Genomic DNA, 18,597 nt, shown 5'->3' with positions numbered 1-18,597 from the left:
TCCAGCAGACTCACCTCTGAGCTCCTCTTGGAAACCTGGGGCTGGGAATGGGGGTAGACATGGGGAAGCCCTGGGGTAGAATATCTGGCTCAGCTGATGGATCAGAAATCAGACAACAATGATAATAAATGCCTATGTTTGGTTTATTTAAGACAGGGTCTCACTATGTAGTTCAGGCTGACCTTGAACTCACTACATAGCCCAGGCTGGCCTCAAACTTTCAGTGAGCTTTCTGCTTTAGCCTCCGAAGCGCTAGGGCATGTGCCACCAGGCCTGGCTAATGAATGCATTTGGAAACAGCTTCACGCCTTGCTTAGGACAACCTGAAAGGGACCAGGCAGGCACTGTGAGCCTGTCTCCCAGCTGGCGTGAGGCTGGCGTGTCTCAGCATTGCCGGTGTCCTCTGAGGACCTCTCTGTGCTTCTCACCTGTTCTGTGGAGCAGGGAGCTTCATGGCCTGGGTCTTGCACGGGGAACCCTCCTTCTCAGAGATTCCTCTGGGCAGGAGGCTACTGTTTGGCCTGGCCAGCCAGCAGGCCCCAGGGACACCTCCACCCCAGCCTGCCCTTGAGCCTTGAAGTCCCCTGTGTGCAGCCAGATCTGAGGCCACAGGAGGACAGCAGTGGGGAGCTGTGGCCACCACCTGCCTTGAGGGTGGGGTGGGGCTGGACCTGTGTCTTCTCTTTCACTGGTCTCCAGCTGGTCAGCCCTTCTGCCTGTCTTCCTGAGAAGCACGCAGCTCCTGGCCTCTGCTTTCTCTCCCACCCCTGTGATTTGAACCCCCTCCCCCAGCTCCCTGCCCTCTGAGCTCTTTAGCTGCCTCTGAGGTTGTGAGAACAGCCCCCATCTTGCTTCCCAGACCCAAGGATGGGGCATTTCCAGCTCTGGGGTCTCCCTGCTTCCCTCCCCCCCACTTACCTCCCCCTCTGGGAGCCAGAGGCTCTTTGTGAAACTCTTTGTGTAGATTTGAACTCCCAAGGCCAGGCAGGGTGACAAAGGGACACCCCTCTCCCCTCTCCATTGTCCCCTCTCTTCCCAGGAGGCCCTGTGTGTGAGAGTGATTATGTCCCAGCTTGGCGTCTTTTATAGGAAGCTGGGGGACAGGAAGAGGTGCTGGAAGGATTCAGGGTACAGAATGGTTTTGGGCCCCCTGGACTGAGGCTGTGTGGCCTAGTGGGAGAAGCAAGGCTAGGGGTGGGTGAGACACAGACCAGATAATGCTCCTCCCACCTCACTGGCTCTCCGAGGTTGTCATTCCTTCTCGCACCCCAAAGCTCGCTCTCTCCACATCTGTCCCTCCTTTTCACCCTGGCATCTGCATTCCTGGGCACTAAGGGCAGCCAGGCAGCCCATCTGCCTAGTTCCCTTCTAGACTTCTGCCTCCAACCTGCTGTGCCCCCCCTCCCCGTGCCTGTGCCTCCACCATGGTTCTCTTTACCCCGAGGGCCCGTGACCCCAGTGTCTAGAATAACCGAGGGCAGCCGGCTGCTCTTTGGGTCCTGGCTAAAAATAGCCTCAAGCTTGGTGTGCTTCAGGTTGGCCCAGGATAAAGGCCTGGACAGCCTGCAGTGTCCAGGATGGGCTCTTTGGGCACACCTGTCAAGGCCCGGGGGCCTTCCCACCGCCCTGCTGCATCAGAAGTCAGGGGACCTGGGGGTTCCCGTGGCTCTTGGAAAGGAACTCTTGGTGCTGGTGAATGACTTAGGAACACAGTGATGCAAGCCCAGGGCCAGGCCCAATCCAGGGCTCCTTGACGCTGGTAAGCACTGGGGTCCGGAACCAAGGGCAGTCCCTGAGACTGTGGGCAGCAGTTTCCCAGGGTGGGCAGTGGCTTGGCCTGCAGGTTGGGCGGAGACATAGTGTTATTGTGCCGAGTCACTGGGGTGCAGTTGCCTCGGCTGCCCCACTTTCCTGCCTGAAGAGGCAGGGTTTCTAACATTAGGGGCTACTGCTGAGCATCCTCTTCTGAGGGGACAGGGAACCAGGGGAACCTCCTGCAGGCTCACCAGGCCAGTGCCCTCCCCCAGCCTTGGTCCCTTGCTGGCCTGTGCACACTGTCTTCTCTCTGGGCCTCCATTCCCTGGGAAGGACTCTCTGCTCTTTATAGGTTTCTGTGGCTTTGGGGCTCTGGGGTGGTGAACCAGTGGGAACAATGCCTGTGAAGACCACAGGGTGCCTTAGCATTGCCAAGCTGACCTTTTGGTTCTCTGAATGTTTTTGTTTTAGTGGGAATTGAACCTGTGACCTTTGTACTGAGATATACCCCCAGCCCTTTTTGTATTGTTTATTTTGAGACAGGGTCTATACGGAGCCTGTGCTGGGATCCAACTTGTGATGCTTCTGCCTTAGCCTTGCAGGGTGCTGGGATTAGTTACTGGCCACCATATCTGGCTTCACTGTTGTTTTGATTTAACTCGGTTCTGTTCTTGTTTCAGGCTGCCTTGCTTATGATCTTGACGGATGTCCCCTAATCTTTCTTTTCCCTGCATTATACTGGCTTCCTCCAAGTCACTTTTACTGCTTGTTGCTTACTCAAAGCTTTCCGGAACTGGGTTTTCAGTTCGATGTTTAAACTGGGACAGAGAAGGGCAAATTCTTTGCCTTTGTCTGTCTGTCGGGCTGGGTGGATTCTCGGGGGAAACTTTGATGAGTATCTTTGGGTCTCTCCCTTTAGGTTCACTGGATCCTCAGAGAAGTCCCGGCGGTCTGCTGGGGGTGGGACCAGGGCCGGCCAGCTCATGCTCAGTAATCACACAGCGTCCTCTCAGGGCCACACCCTCCCCTGTGCCTGTGTCCCCAGGCTGCTGCCTCTTACTCTTTCCAGGGAATGAGTCTCCTGCCTCCTTCAGGGTCAGGGAGAATGGGGACTGTTCTAGTGTCCCATCTTCAGTGTCCTGCCAGCTTCCTGTTTCTGGTTCACGCTTACCCCATCCAGAAAGTCTCTGAGGTCACCTGTCCTCAGCTTTAGGGGGGCTCTGCTCTGTGAATCAGCTGCTTCTTGGCCTCACTTGGCTCAGGGTTCTGTGGTCTTGGGTTTATAGTTCCCAGTCACCCATTGCTCTCCAGCTCCCAGATGTTGAACACTGTTGTCCGGGTGATAAAATATTTAAGCGATCCCAGAGACTTGCCTGGGAAGCAGGCTTCTGGTGGGCTGGGAATTGCTGAATGGAGGGGCTGGTTCAGTGGCAGGGTTGTGGGGGCGTGCCATGGCTATTGTCCTGCTGGAATGGAAGGGCTGCAAGGCAACCAATAGATTGCCCACTGTGGTTGACATTTCCTGTATTTTTTTCCCCTGCCTGGATTTCTGTTTTAAAGAGGGAGAGAGAGAGAGAGAGAGAGAGAGAGAGAGAGAGAGAGAGAGAGAGAGAGAGAGACCCTTTACTGCTGTTTGAATCTAGAGGGAATAAAAGCAAACACGCATGTTCAATCAGCCCATACCTTCTGGAAGGATCTGCTTCACTTCTTTGGTTTCAGGTGCAGTTACCTGTGACCTAGATGTGGGGTTCCCCTTCTTCCTAGATCAGAAGTTTGAGGTGCACTTTGAGGCCATTCATAGGACAGTGAGCAGGAAACCAGTACCCAGAGACTCGAGGGAGAGAGGGGCTTCCTCTGGTGAGATGGGGGGTCCTGGAGGAGGATCAGGGCAACCCCAAACTGTCATGTCCTCTAATCAAGGTGACAGGCAAAGACACCTCCCCCACCCCCAGCTCCTTTGTGCTTCTCCTTCAGTGCTTCCCAGCACACTATCATTCGGGTCCAAAGCAGTCAGGAAGTCCCTTTAGCCCTGGCTTTTTTTGCCTTCCTGGGGCTCCCCAGCTCTCCCTACATCTTCTCTTCCTGTCCCAGCCCCCTGCTCATCTTTGACTGCTCCTTATCTTCCTCAATGTGCAGCTTGGCCAGTGGAGGAGGCTCAGACACCGGGGAAGCAGAGCTGGCCCATTTTGTCCTGCTTACGAGGATCGGGGGCTTTGAATACTGAGATTTTATGCTGAGCCATGGAAAACTGAAGACTCAGAACTTAATTTGAGGGTCATAAGGAGAGCATAGGGAGTAGGGGGTGAAAATAGAAGCTTCTCTGGCAGTGTGGTGCCTTACTAGAAATTTTGCCTGCTGTCTAACTTGGATAATTTCCTTGATCCTCTTGCTTGCCTTCTGTTGGGGTGGGGAACTCAGAAAATCTTTGCTGGGCTCCTTTTTCTCTCTTTCCTAATTCCTGTCTCTTCTTGTGTCCTAGCCTCTTCATGCACCCCCAGTCTACCTCTCCTCCTGCTCATTTCCAGCATCTTGTAGTGATGCTGCTTTGGTATCACCTCCTGGGGCTCCTGGCTCCTCTTCCGTGGTACCCATGCCCTGGTCAGGGATGTGAACTTCATGTTCCAGACAGGGCGCTCTGGCCAAGGTTCTGGCAGGGAAGATGTTGGGGGACAGGGGGCAGTGGGCACTGGCAGACCCAGGAAGGGCTGCTGTACACTTGCCCAGCCAGCTCACCTGGCCCCAGGTTCCTGGGATATTTGTCTGGGAGCTCCCCAGGGCATCTTGATGAGTCAGGTCAATGACAGGCACTCAGTTCAATCTACACAACGGCCCCAGGAGGTTAGGATTCTTGTCTCCATTTTGCGGAAGAGGAAACAGTGGCTCAGAATGGGGGAAATGATCTTCCCAAGGTCACACAGCCTATAAGTGCGAGGGCCAGCATTTGAACCCTGGATTCTCTGTGAGCTTTGCATCCAGATTCGTCTCTTTGGGAGGTAAGGGTAGGGATGAGGGAAGGGATGCTTTTATCTCTGCTTTCTCCTGGCATGGTCTAAACTGCTTGGGGAGGTAAGAAAGGCAAATACAGCGGTATGCTTTAGACAAGTGACCAAGGCTCCCAGGAGGGGCTGTGGCCCAAGCGTATCCATCCATAGGGCCAGATGGGGCCTGCTGAGGTGGGGCTGAGCTGGCTGAGGGAAACAACAGCAGAGACCTCCTATTCTCTGGTCTGTGAGGGCTGCTGTTCTGCTCTGCCCTGAGCCTGGCCGACAGAGGGAGAATAGAATGTGCCCAAAACTGGGCTCAGGTAGACCCCAAGGAGGATCCACTACTTGGGGTGGGGAGAAGAAGAAAAATCACATTGGACCAGTGAGGTTTGCAAGCCCTTAGGAGAGTGCCCAGTATTGATCTGAGGCACAGTGAGGTTTTTGCTCTGAGGCAGGGTCCAGCCAGGACACTGAGATGCTGTCTCCCCTGTTACTGTGCAGTGGTGTAGAGCTCATGTCTAGGTGAGTTTGTGGCCGCCCACGAGCTTGCTCTGGACAGGACCCAACTGTGGCTTAAGGCCTGCAGCCCAGGGCATCAGGCTCATGACCACAGTGGCTGCAGCAGGGCCCTGGAGTTCCCCTGAATGACTGCACCCTCTGCATCCTCTCCTCTTTCCTTTATTCCTGTCCTCTCCTGCCCTTGCCCAGAAGCTGGTCCTTCAGTCTGCTCTCTGCTCTTAGTAGGATGGACAGGGCCTTCTGCCTTCTCCCGGCTCCTGTCTTAGACAGTGTCTCCTGAGCGCTCTGTGTCCTTTCCCCATCCTCGCCTGGGTCTTGTGGCCACCTGGGATCTGCCTCTATAACCTGGTCCTCATTCCTTCTTGGATCCCTGGACCCAGTCCTGCACTGAGTAGGGAGGGGAAAGGCCCACTGCAGTAACAGTAGTCTGGGAGTGGACTCAGGAGAAGGCCAGTGAGATGGCCCTGCAGGAGGGAGTGCAGTGGCAGTGAGCCAGGTGGGTGAAGGTCACGGGGCGGGGAAGGAGGCAGTGGGTAGATGGGGAGTGAATGGGGACCTGCTTATCTGTCTGCATCTGCCTTTATATCCTGTCTTCTCCTGGTGGCTCTCCGTGTCTGCCTGTTGTCACTGCCACTGGCTTGCCTCTCTGTGTCAGCTGGGTTCCTAAGACAGGCAGCTCTCTTCCTGCTGTGCCGCCTACACTGGACCACACTGCTTGTCCAGTTCAGGGCAGACCAGGCAGTGGCTGTGTTCCCTGGAAGTGGGGACTGGGCGAGAGGGGTGGGGTGCGGCTTGGTAATTGCATTAGCTGGTGCTTATGGACTTGGGCATCCCAGCCTGGCCCTCCGGCCCTCCCCCTCCCTACCCTCCTTCCTCTCTCTCCTCCCGCTCTCTCCATTCATCTCACTCTCTCCCCCAGTTCCATCTGAATCAATTAGACAGTCCCAGCTTTAATCTCATTGCGGGAGCCTGGGCTTGGGCCCAGCAGCCCAGCTCCCAGGTCTGTTGTCTCCATGTTGGGCCCTGCAACCAACATCCCAGGGGCAGAAGGATGACCGGGATGACCTGAGGGCACCTGCCCTTCCTTCCTCACCTCTAGCTTCCCAGGGAGGGAGCCCCAGTGGATCGATACCCACCATCCCGAGGCAGGCCCACCCCACCCCTCCCCCAGCAGCGTTTATCATGTCAGCTGTTGGGTGGTGATGGAAGTCATTTGGAAAGGGGCCCAGAGGACCAGGATTCTCAGCCTGGAGAATGAAGAGGCATGGGGGTGAGCAGGGGAGGGGGGCTTGAATAATGAGCCATGTCTGAAGGCATTTATTGTGCAGACGAGGGTGACCAAGCTATTCTCCTTCTATAGGCAAGGCAGGCTAAGAGGACATGGTTTGGAATTTGAGAAAGGGAATGGAGCTGAGGTATCAAGAGGAGCTTCCTGCCTGCTGGAAAGCAGGGACCTGGGCTAGTGGTGAGGAGGGGAGAAGAGGACCCAGGGAGTCACCTCATTATGCCTCCTCTGGGAGGAGACCTTGCCTCCCCTCCTCCCTCTCTGCCCTCCTGGCAACAGTGTTGTGCTGTGGAAAAGCAGTGAGCCAGGCTTGGGGTCCCTGGCTGCATTCTGGCATGGCCATTCTCTAGCTGCATGGCCCCTGGCAAGCCACTGTATCTCTCAGAACCTCAGCGTCCTCAAACAAATGGGCAAGGGAAGGGGTTGGGTCCTTTTCAAGTTTAACTGGAGTCAGTATTGGACATTGGGGTACAGTTTCAGAAAGGAAATGTGGGGTCCCTTGTCAATGGGTTCGTGGAGCATAAATGCATAAAAACTTAATCCAAGCGGTGGTAGCAGCAAGAACCCTGGAGATGACAGTCCCCACTGGCCCATATGCTAGGGCTGTGTGAGTGTGGGGGGAGGACCAGTCGGACTGGAAACAGGAACGCCTCCCCTCCTTCCCTTCGTTCCTTGACTGTGTAGACAACCAGCTTCCCAAGTGACCTGTGTCACTGTCCCTTGCTGGGTCCCATGCCAGGTTCCAGGATGCACCTGGGAATGACAGGAATGACGGAAACGCCCCGGGGAGCTGGCATTCTGGTGGTGAGGAAGGTAGGACAGCAAAGCAGCAAGCCAGTGTTCCAAGAGGGGAAATGCTCAAATGCACTGGCATCACGCAGAGGTGGGTGCAGGAGATGAAGGATTTTAGAGGGGTGGGCGGAGGAGGCCTGGAGCCATGGCGTGCGTATTACGGGCAGCTCTGTAGGGACCTCTACTCAGGGGTGCAGAGAGAAGCCCAGGGCAGGGTATGAGTTCTGGGCCTTGTAGGTGGTTAGGCAGTTCTCTATGAGTGTGGCCGGTGAGATGCATCTCTGGGTTGGGTGAGCAGGGCCTAGGGAGCCAGTCTGGGAGGAAGCACCCAAGGGAGAGCCCTCTGGGGCCCCAGGTTGGGCCACTGAGGCAGAGTGTAGGGGAACTTTACCTCTGGTTGTGAGCCAGCAGCAGGTGGGGGTAAAGGGTGGCAGTGGGGAGCTGTCTTCTGTAATCTGGGAGAAGGACCGGGAGGTCCCAGGGGAGCTATCTCCGCACATCTTTCTCTGGGTGTGAAAGTGAGACCTGGAGTCTCCGAGCAGGTGCCCAAGGGATTCTCCCCTAACAGGAGCTGCCTTTGTCCCCCCACAGACAAAACCAGCCAGGGGCACTGGGGCCCTGAAGGCCTGGGACAGAGGAGCTCTGTGCCTACCCTAAGCCAGGTGTGCCCTCCTCCATGGGCTGTCCCAGGGGACCTTGGGCCTCCACCTGCTCTCTTGTTTCCCCAACACCTGTTTGGGCCGCCTCTGGGAAGCTTCTTGCTCTTCTTTAGCTTCTCCGTGGGAAGAGAGGCTCCGATCCCAGGAAGACGTGAGAAGGGGGCCCAGAGCAGCCCGTTCTGTAGATGTGGCCTCCATCTCACCTGGCCGAGGCTTGGAATCTGCTCCCTGGCCTGCACCCAGAGTCTACAAGGTCATGAAGGGGTGTGAGCAGCATGTCCTCCTTCAAGCCCCAACTACAGCTAGCACAGCCCCATGGCCATGTGCCCAGTTGTGAAGAGAGGGGAAGGAGGAGGGTCGGAGGCAGCAGGGCTGAGAGACAGGTCCAGGGTTCTGTGGGAGCTTGGAGTAGACCACGTCACACAGGTTGGCGACGGAGAGTCACCACAGGACCAGTCAACCCTGATGGTGAGGAGCTGGGCACCTCTGTTGGCTCCCACTGGGGGCCTGAAGAGAGGTCTCTATGTGGGTCTATCACAAGATTCCTCTCTGCCCCTCGGTTACCCGATCCCTCCCGCACACTGTGTTCTGGCTCTCAGACATGGTCCTCTGGACCTGCATGTTGATGTCTGATTCATTATGGGAGCCTTACATCTCTGTCCCTGAGGTCAGGGCCTGGAAGGCGAGGGAAGAAAGGAGGACTCATCAGCATGCACTGTAGGCGGTGTGGTTTCTGGTGTTCTGAGTGCTTTGAGAGAGAATGATGATCAAGATTTTGAGGAGACCGTGGAACTGGAAGCTCCCCACCCCCACACATGTGTTTCAGTGAAGAAGGAAGAGGGGTCCTTGCTAGAATCTTCCAGGAGGTTCTGGAATGCCTTCTGGAAGGTATGGGTCCCTGCAGCTGTTATTCTCAGGATTCTGATCTCTATAGGAGATGAAAACGGAACAGAGGACTTGGGGCAGGGTTACCTTGGCCTTCAGGAGTTGAAGCACTTGGCATGCAGCTCCCCTGAGGAGTGGTGGAGCCAGAGGCTGAGGGGAAAGCCTGACTTCCTGTCCCTGTCAGTCTCAGACTCTTCCCTCTCCTCCAAGGGTCACTGGCTGAAGGTACCTCCTGCTGGGCGAAGGCCAGAAGTGAAGGACTATGTCCTAGGGAGCCTTCTATTTCCTTGGGTATCTCCAAGTCGGGAAGGGCTGGATCCACTCCTTGCCGCCCTCCCTTCCTTCCTACCTCTGTCCTTTCTGTATGTGGATTGTCTTTCATGACCTAAGGGCTGAAAATACCTTAAGAATCCTCTGAAGAAAAAGCTACTTTGGCTAGACATGGTAGAACATAGAACACGCCTGTATTTCTAGAATTCTGGGAGGCTGAGGCAGGAGGATAGCAAGTTCCAGCCCAGACTGAGCAATTTAGTGGATTAGTGAGATTGTTAAAACTAAAAAATAGGAGAATATATATATATATATATATATATATTTATATATTATATATATTCTATTATATATGTATATATATATATATATATATATATATATATATATATATTCTCCTATTATATATTTGCTCAGTGTGAAGGCCCTGGGTTCAAGCCTCAGTAACAATAAATAAATAAATGAAACAAAAAGCCCTTCCTCTCTTATGCTAGGGTTAGGGTTAGTCTATGTGAGGAACTTCCTCCTGCTTTAAAATCCAACAAGTGATTCCTCTCTGTAAAACCTCCTTCTGCACTCTATGGATTAAGTCTGAGTTGTCCTGTCTCACACCCTCTCTGTTCCTCTGGTCTCAGGCGGGGAGTTCCAAAGAGCCCACCCTCCAGGCCTGGAGCAGGGTGCGGCAGTGGCAGCCTTTTGCTGGGTGTGGTGGAGCTGTCAAAGACCAGCCCTTGAGGCATGGCTGGCTTTAGGAAGGGACCCTCTGCCTCTCTGCCTGCTTTCCTGACACCCTCCGGCTTTCATCTGGATGAGGGACTGTGGTGCCCTGGTTTGGGAATTGATTGATTTGGGCTGGAGGGGCTAATGCCTGTCTTCCCCCTCTATTCACTCACCCAGCTGCACCCCAACTGCCTCCCTTACTGGCTCACCTCCTTTTCCCGCCCCCATATGCTAGCTTCAGCTGCCTGGTCTGGAGTAGGGCTGGCCTGGGGGCTAGGGAAGGGACCCTGGTTGGGGCAAGGGAGGAAGGTGACAGCGAGACAGCCTGGCTCTGCGACCATGCAGGGGAAGCCCGCGCGGGTGGGGGGCGTGGGCCTGGCTGGCGCCCAGGGCCTGTTGCTGCAGGAGAGGCCCCGCTGCAGCTCCCTGCCCCCTTTTCTCAGGGCTTGGCTGCCTGCCCTCTCTGCTTCTCGGCAGCCACAGAACCGGGGCAAAGCTCCTGGCAGCCTTGCCAGCCCTCCGGATCTGCTTGGGGTACCTACCAGCCTGGCCCTCTCGGTCTCTGTCTCCGTATCTCTCTACTCCCCAGAGCCTAGCCTTTCTGCCTCCTGTCTTTTCTTGTTTCTCTGTAGCTCAGGGTGCCACTCTGGTGACTGCAAACAGTATTCCCAATAGGACTCCCAGAGGCAGGGAGGGGCAGTGCCTGGTACCAGAAGAAAAATAGGAGGCAGAGCGCTCTGCACCCCGGTAGGTGGGCGGTTAGCTCCCTGCCAACCTGTTGGGGCGCTTGGAATCTTCTCGGCGGCGGCTACACTCCTCGAGTTGACTGAGAGAAAACCCGGTGTAGCTGGGGGTCAGAGGTTGGCCTCGGACCGACCAGGCAGCTGGTCATGGTCGCTCATAGCGTCCCCATAAATAAGCACGCCTGGAGCAAGGTGGTGGAAGCCGGCTGAGTCCGTTTAACTTAATCACATTATGCTCTGGGGAGCAATATGGGAATTGGAGTGCGATCTGGAGGGAGTCCACGCACACGCACAAACGCACGCTCGCACACTCACTGCAGCGGGGCGCACAATGCTGCTGCCGCCCCGAGCCCCTCGGCTGCCGCTGCTTCCCGCAGGCAGACCCGCGCCCGGCACCGCCTCTGCCCGCTCCCCAGCGCCTGTGCCGCGCGGCTCCCCGCGCCTCAGAAGTTTCCGGGGAGCTTCGCCTGCCCCAGAAGCAGGGTTGTGCCGCTTCCCGGGACCGCGGAGAGCGAGCGGCTGGACGAAGACCCCTGCAGGGCGCTCCCGGGAGCGGGAGCCTGGTCCGGCCCTTGCTGCCCGCTAGAGGGGGCAGGACGCGCACGCGGCTCCCCTGGGACCTGGAGACCCCGGGGCAGGGCGCCTGCTGGCCTTGCGTCCATCCCCAGACCCGCCGGCCGGTCCTCCTCTCCGACCGTCTCTCGGCCAGCCGCCCACTCTCGACATGACTCGGCTGAGCTGGTGCTTCTCCTGCCTGGTGCGATGGGGCAAGTACCTCTTCTCCTGCCTCCTGCCCCTGCGCTTCTGCCTCCGCAGCCAGGTAACCGCCGTCTGCCACCTGCCCCTTGCAAACCTCCAGCCCCCACCCTCCGGACCCCTGCCCCTTCTCCTGGGCCTGCTGAGCCTCCCGACTTATCACCCACCCTCCGGAACACGTCGTCTTGGCTCTAGAGTTTGGGGATCCCCTGCCCACGCTGCATGGATCCAGGAGGGGGAGGAGCTGCCTCTCCCCCAGCGCACCGGCAGCATCAGCATCTCGGTTTGGGCTGGAAGGCTGAAGGGTAGCGCTGTGTCACCTCTCCCAAGGGCCTGGCGGGGTAGCTAGCGGGAAGTTTCCAGAGTTTTATGCATCTCTTTCACGTTTCTGCGGGAAGAGAATGTATGTTCCTGGAACTGGCTTCATCCCTGTCCCCTGGACTTAAGATTGGGGGTTATAAAGAGAGATGGAAACGGAGATTAGCAAAGCTGATGGGCTTCAGGGAGGACCTCCCTCCTATTCAGGAGGAAGGTGAGATCAGGGTACTGGAGAGCAGAGACCCTGGGCCGGGCCCTGGGGAGAGAGCAGAGCGGCAGTTGGGCTAGTGCTGGAGGAGAGGCCTGGCGGAGGTCCTTCGACCTGTTGAACCCCAGATTTGGGGAGTGGGCAGTGTACCATTCTGCTGAAGTGTGTCAGCTGTGGAGCCAGCCTGTCTGGCTTTGAATTCCAGCTCTCCCACTTACCAGCTGTGAACCTGGGCAAGTCACAGCCTCTATCTTAGTTTCGTTATCTGTGAAATGGGGACAATAAAAATATCTACATATTAGGACATTGTGTTAAACGAGACAAAACACTTCAGTATTTAACAATGTGTCTGCTCTACAGTGGATATTCAATAGAAATAAGGAGTATTTCCATTATTTATGGTCCCTTTTCAGCATGGCCTTCTCTTGCAGACCTTCAGACAGGCCAGGGATGGACTGATTCCTTCTGGTGTCTTCTTCCCATCCAAATGGATGAGAAGGATCCTCTTACCAGAGCTTGAACTTCCAGCTCCTTCTTGAAGGTGCTGCCTCTGAGCCTCAGTTTCCCACTCAGCCATTCCGCAGTGGGGAAAGGTGCCAGCAGGCTTCTGCTCCAGTCACCCAGGCCATGCTTTGAAATCTTCCAGCCAAACTCACGGTCCCTGGGGATTGGCTGGGAGTCCGGTGCTGCAGGCTTAGCGTGCAGGAGGAGCCCCAGCCACATTCCAGTGGGCTCTGAGTTCAGATGCTGCGGAGGCTGGATTTTCAGATTGGGCAAAAGGCAGTCTGCAGTGGGAAATGGCCAGCCAAGACCAGGTCAGTGGATGCCCAAGCTGCTCAACAATCCCCCTCCTCATCTGCCAAAATATAGGGTGATCCAACAAGCTCACCTATGTCCTTCGGGGCCAGGATGGGAGCTGGGGGCTGGAGTGCATGGTGGGTGAGTGGCTGCAGCTGCCTCCTCCAGCCTCTGAGGGACCTGAGTCAGGCAGGAAATTAGAGCTGCAGAAGAGATCAAGATCACGGAACTGAGCCCTGGGAAAGATCTTATTGGAAATTACTGGGATTGGGCCCAGACACCATCCCCACTCAGGGTGCTTGTGGAAGGGAGGAGGGGGAAAGGCGGATGTGAGCATGCTCTTTCATTGTCAGCTGGGGAAACTGAGGCTTGGGCAGGGCTTGGTTGGAATTCTGCCTTCTCTTTCCTCATTTCTGGAATGCATGGGAGCAAACTGAGTCTCAGAGGGTGACAGGGTCTTCCTGGGCTTCTATGTGGCCTTGGTGGGCATGAGGATGAAGTGCCTAGTGCTCCAGGCTGGTGTATCTCTTAGGGCGGAGTGGGGCACGGGCAGGACTGGGCCCCTGGCTTGCGCCTTGCCCTGGCTGCACCATGGGAAGAAGACACAGATAGGGCAAGACTCTTCTGGAACCCTTCAGAAGCAAATTTGTCATCCTGATCCATGTAGCAGGGCTGGCATGGGCTTCCTCTGTGTCCTCCCTGCCCCTCACCCAGACAGACTTGGAGCCAGGGCAACTGATCGCCTTCCTGGGACCACAGCAGTAGCACTGGGGTGAAGGATAGAGAAGACAGTCCGTGTCTCTATGAGTGACATAGACATAACCCCTTTTATGAGCCTTCTCTATCCCTGGGAGATGGGGGAATCAGGTGCCCCAGGCTTCATTGCCATGCATGTTTGCATGTGAGTCTGGCAAGTTGCTAAACTTCTTTCTGCCTCAGTTTCTGCACCTGTAAAAGGAGGTTTTGCAGGTAGCTGAAAGAAGACACCACAGGTTGAGTGGCAGTAGTTAGGGGGGCTCTTTCCTGGGGCAAGGGAGAAGTGGTAGAGTCTGAGGGGACAAAAGGGTGGGAATCTGGGAGCTGAGATCTCGGTATGCTGCTGGAATCTACAATAGAATGCCCATGAGGAACCCAACGCTGCCCTGCACCTTCCTGTGGCTGGGAGGGAGGCTGCGGTGTGCATATCTCCAGGATGTGAGGTGGGGGTTGTGGGGCTGCATGGGATTTTAGCATTACAGTGACCATTCAGCATTGGCACTTAGGAGAAATCTGGGGCCTAGGAACCCCAAAAGGGCAGCTGTGCTCTGGACGGGCTCTGCGGCCTCAGCTCTGCACCATTCCCCTCACCCTCCGTGCACTGTGGTTTTCCATTGCCCAAGGGGTGGCGTGAAGTGTGAGTGTCTCAAAGACGCGACTCCTCTGGCAGACATTTAATTTAACTTTCAGAGTTCAGAACACTTTAGAATTTGTGTTTTTCATATTTTGTGAGAAATTTTAAATACCAATGCAGATATGGGGCTTCTTTTGTCAGATCAAGACAACTGATGATGAGGGCTCCTGTGGCTCCGTGACTCCGGGGCTGGAGCTGAGCAGTGTGGCCTGTTCAGGTGCCCAAAGCCCCCATTTCTAATCCTCTTCCCTGGGGCTCCATAGGTTCTTGCTGTGGCCCTTGGTCTCGAAGGCATTTCTGGAACTGATGTCCTGTGACCTTCAGATTCTGTGACCTGTGGTGGCAGAGGAAATGTTCAGTGCCACATCAAGCGATGGGCTAGCCAGGCCTGGAGCGAGCGACATTCCTATAATTCCAGCCTCCAGCCTGGCCATTTTGCAGGTGAGGGAACTAAGGCATGGAGAGAGCAGTACCAGGCTTCCCAGACCATTGGCCCTTTTCTGCACACGCCCACCGGTCGTGCTGCCTCTGCTTGGTGCTGCTGGCTCCATATCAGGACCAGAGCCCACAGCACTGCCTGTTTCTTCAGCTGGCTGTTGAGCAGGGGCTGGGAGGGAGGAGCCAGGGAGCTCTCTGTGTGCAAAGGGGAGGGCATGCATTGGACATAAACATGTTGCCAAGAAGTTTGGGGATGGGGAGAGATGGCCCAGGATAGTGGTGGCCAGGTTCCCAGGTCACCAGGATCACTCCACAAAAACCTCAGCCAATCTCTGGTGTGCACAGGCACAGCCTGTGTCTGCCAGTGTCAGACCAGGTCCAGGCACAGGGTAGGACTGTATAGGGCCTCCAGCCTGCGAGAGCAGCTCCGAGGTGAGAAGCTGCCCAAGGCCCATCCAAGGGGGAGAGAAGGCAGGTGTGGGAAGGGAAGGGGAGATGCTAACAGCAGCAGGCTATGTTAGGACGCATCAGTTGATCGATTGGTTGATTCATTCGTTCTGGCACCTGCTGTATGCCAGGCTCTGGGGATACAAAACCCAGGACTTATCCTTGTTCCCCAAAGTGTCCCATGTGTGGGTTAAGAAGGAAACATTAGAGAGGCAGCACAATAGACCTATTTGCAGCAGGGTACTTACAGCACTGTTAGAGAGGCCTCCAGGGGCAGAGTTCAACAGGAGGATAGTGGTTAGGTAGCAGAAGGGACTCCCTGCTAAGGAGACATTAAGATATGGAGGGTCCCTTCTATGCTTGGAGAGAGAGATGGGGAATGTGGGGGCAGAGTGCTTTCCAGCAGACTCCACACAGAGCCCTTGGCCTGCATTTCAGTCCCTGCAGAGAGGACCAATGAGGTGGCAGAGCTGAGGCTTCTAGGCACCCCCACCAGGAGGCCAGACATGTTGGTGTCGCTGTGACTTGATTTTCCAGCACTTCTGAGAAACTCCAAGGTGATTTCTCAGAACTCCCAGGATAGTGGCTGGAAAGGCACGTCTTCAGTGACAGTGATGACGGTGATGGTGAGAGTGATGTAGCAGCAAAGGGCTGTGGAGTAGGCGGGGAAGGAGGCAATGGGTGGGTGGGTACGGGGTGTCAGCCCTGAGCCAGCTGTGCCCTGAACTGTTGAAGGGACTGGTGGCTTGGGGCCAGCTGAGGTGGAACATGGGTCCCTTCAGTTGCAGATGCTTGAGCCCTGGTGGCCTTGGAAGCAGGGAGCCTGGGGACAAGGGTACATGGGGTGGTGAGATGATGGCAGGACTTTGTCCAGCCCCACAGCCCTGCAGAAGGACCAGAGGAGGATGGAGAGGAGACCCAGACTCCTCGCCGTCACACACTTAGGGGCACTAGGACTCCTGGTACAGGCACTGCCCTAGGAAAGACCAGACTCAGACCCCTTGCTTCAGCGGCCCCTCCCCCACCTTTCAGAAAGACTGAAGTCACAGCCTGGGTATCAGATCATGGCAGCCCCTTCTTGGACAAAAGTGCTTCCCTCTCATTCCAGATAGATATTCTGGCTGGAGGCCCACAAGCCTGGTTCAGCAGGTCCTCGTGGTGGGAGAGACTGGCTGTGCAGAGCCAATCCCGGGGCTGTGTTGTATGTGGTGCTGACAGAGTGGCAAGGTGTGTGCCTGCAATCCCTGCACTCTGGGAGGCTGAGGCAGGCAGATTGCCAAGTTTGAACCCAGCTTGAGCCACTTAGTGACTTAGCAAGACTGTGTCTCAAAATACAAAAATAAAAAGGAGGTGGGGTATGTGGCTCAGTGTGGTGACCTTGGATTCAGTCCTCAGTATTGGGGGAAAAGAAGTCTCAGTGTCAGCCACAGGTGGGCGGGTCCTTTCCTCGAGTCTGTGTGTCCCTGTGAGCTGGCCCATGTGTGTGTCCTGCTGTGTGCGCGTCCACAGAAGGGGGTGGGACTGAGTCCTTTCCCCTCTGGACAGCTCTGAAGCACAGAGTGGTGATTCACTGCCCCCACCCACCCTGCCTGGGTCCAGTCAAGGCCAGAACTCAGGGAGGAGCATTTTTTATTATTCTGTTTGGGGGCTGGGGAGTGGATTCAGACAATGAGGACCCAGGACAGCTTTTTCAGGGGTCCCCTCTTTGCTCCCTGGGAATCCATCTGGATTCTGTACCCCATCTTCATTCAGCTCTATACAACTCCAATGTGTTGCTTGTGGGCAAAGGTGGGGTGAGGGTGGGGAGAGCCAGGGGCAGGGGGACACTGTGGGGAAGGGGGAGGAGTGGGAATGGTGGGAGTGAGAAGCCCAGGCAGCCACGCCGGCGGGGGAGGAGGAAGTGGGGAAATGCAAACCAAATGTTGGCCCAGGGTACAGTCAAGAAAAACAGACTCTCGCGGGAGCCTGGAGCGGGCTCTCTTTCAGAAGGGCAGGAAGGGCTGGGACAGATGTTTGGAGGAAAGAAAGAGGGGGGTAAAAAAGAAATAGAAAAAAAAAAACTGGAGCGAAACCCACAGCCTAGGGGCAGGGCCCCGCTTCGCATCTGGTCCGTTTGTCCTGTGTCAAGGCCTGTCCTGGGCTTGGAGCAGTCTGTGTTCACCAGGGGCTGTTCCAGCTGTGTGTGTGCAAATAAATGTGTGTGTGCTCGGAGCAGGAGGGCATGCATGGTATTGGGAGGTGGGGGAGAGTGCAAGGAACCTCTGGGTACGTGGACCATTGTCCAAGATCTGTCTGTCTGTCCGTGGATGGTGTGGCAGCTTCCAGTGCCTAGTCCAATCTGCAGTAAAGAGTGGGCTGTGGTCTGGCCTGTGGGTCCTGGGTCAGAAGGCACAGGGAGGCGTGGTGGCTCACAGAGCTTGCGTGGCTAAGAGTGGGGTGGCTTCAGGGATCCTGCCTCAGGTAGCTCTCCGTTTGCCCTGTCCCTGTGACACTCACCAAGCTGAGCTTCTGACCCCTGGCGCCACCAGTGGAGATGGGAGGGAGGAGGAGGGAGGAGGCTGGGACAAGGCGGTGGGGTGGGAGGAGCAGGAGGGAGGGGAGCTGGAGGCCGGCCGGCAGGCGAGAGGCCCACAGATGCTGGCTGAGTGAACGTACACTGCTCTGTGCTCCCTTCTGCCTGTTCTGTGGGTGCTGCAAGCTCCAGGGTGTGCTCTGCAGGCCCTCGTGTGGCCTGAGGGGCAGGACCCACCGAAGATGACGTGGATCTGTCTGTCCTGCATGCTCTGGGTAGGTCCAGCTGCTTTAGCTCCAAAGTCCCCTGCCCCCATCCCTCATCCTGCAGCTGAGAACCTGGAAGGTGGGAGGGCAGTGTTGGGGTGAAGGGATACTAGAAGGACAGACTGACTTCAGCAGCTTTTAGTTCGGTCTTCGTTCTGGTTCTGGGGGTCAACACATCTGGCTTCTCCTCCCAGCCCCCCGCATTGAGTCCAGGGCTATAAGTAGGGAGAAGCCACTGAAAGGTTTCTTTAGTTTTAGAGTCTTTCCTGCCCCCCATCCTGCACTGGGGCGACCATTCTTCTGTCCCCTCTGGAGTTTGAGGCAAGGTCGGTGACTGGGGCCTGGAAGCAGGAACTGAGCACCTGGAATGTTGCATCTGGAAAAGCTGGATTGGAAGGAATTCTCGGATTCCATCACTTGTATCCCTTCTAGACCCAATTTCAGCTTCCACCCCTCCTTTCCTGCACAGCTCCCAGCTTTACAAGACCTCCTTGCCCTGAGCAGGGCACTGTGGGCTGCTCTTTTTCCTTTTTCTCAGGAAGTTAGCGGGTACAGGGGTTGCAGATAGGCCTGGGGGTCCATGCAACGAGAGCTCAAGATTCGAGGCCAGCCATGGCTGAACAGTGCCGGGAAGGGGGATGAGAGGGCTGGGGGTAGGGGGTGGAGGAGGCCCCTGTCCCCCAGGGGCTCCTGCAGGCTGTCTGAGCTGGACGAAGGCATGCACAGGGGTCAGGAGGGCCAGGAAGTCATCCCTGGTCGAGGTTAACGTCTGCCTCTAAGAGCGATGGCTGCTTTGGGGGATGGGGCTTTGGGCCCTGGATCCAGAGGTGGCCTTTCCTGCTCCATCCCTGT

The 18,597-nt window shown here is 56.2% G+C and overlaps 1 protein-coding gene across 7 annotated transcripts in view; it reads left to right on the top strand.

Moving 5' to 3' along the window:
* Positions 1–18,597, top strand: part of Tns1 (tensin 1) — a 217,620-nt gene that overhangs the window by 10,452 nt on the left and 188,571 nt on the right. The window contains exon 1 of one of the 7 annotated variants that reach the window (XM_063237478.1): positions 17,601–17,754. The exons of the other annotated variants lie outside the window; for them this stretch is intronic. Coding sequence (XP_063093548.1) covers positions 17,722–17,754 — 33 coding nt within the window. The 5' untranslated portion in view covers positions 17,601–17,721. Of the gene's footprint in view, positions 1–17,600; positions 17,755–18,597 lie in introns of those variants that run through there. 7 annotated transcript variants of the gene reach the window in all.

This window comes from Cavia porcellus, unplaced genomic scaffold, assembly GCF_034190915.1.
Source record: "Cavia porcellus strain 051 isolate PalLab524CR breed Dunkin Hartley unplaced genomic scaffold, mCavPor4.1 scaffold_26, whole genome shotgun sequence".
NCBI classification, from domain to species: Eukaryota; Metazoa; Chordata; class Mammalia; order Rodentia; family Caviidae; genus Cavia; species Cavia porcellus.
Note: the sequence above shows the minus strand (reverse complement) of the source record. Positions and strands in the feature narration are given on the sequence as shown.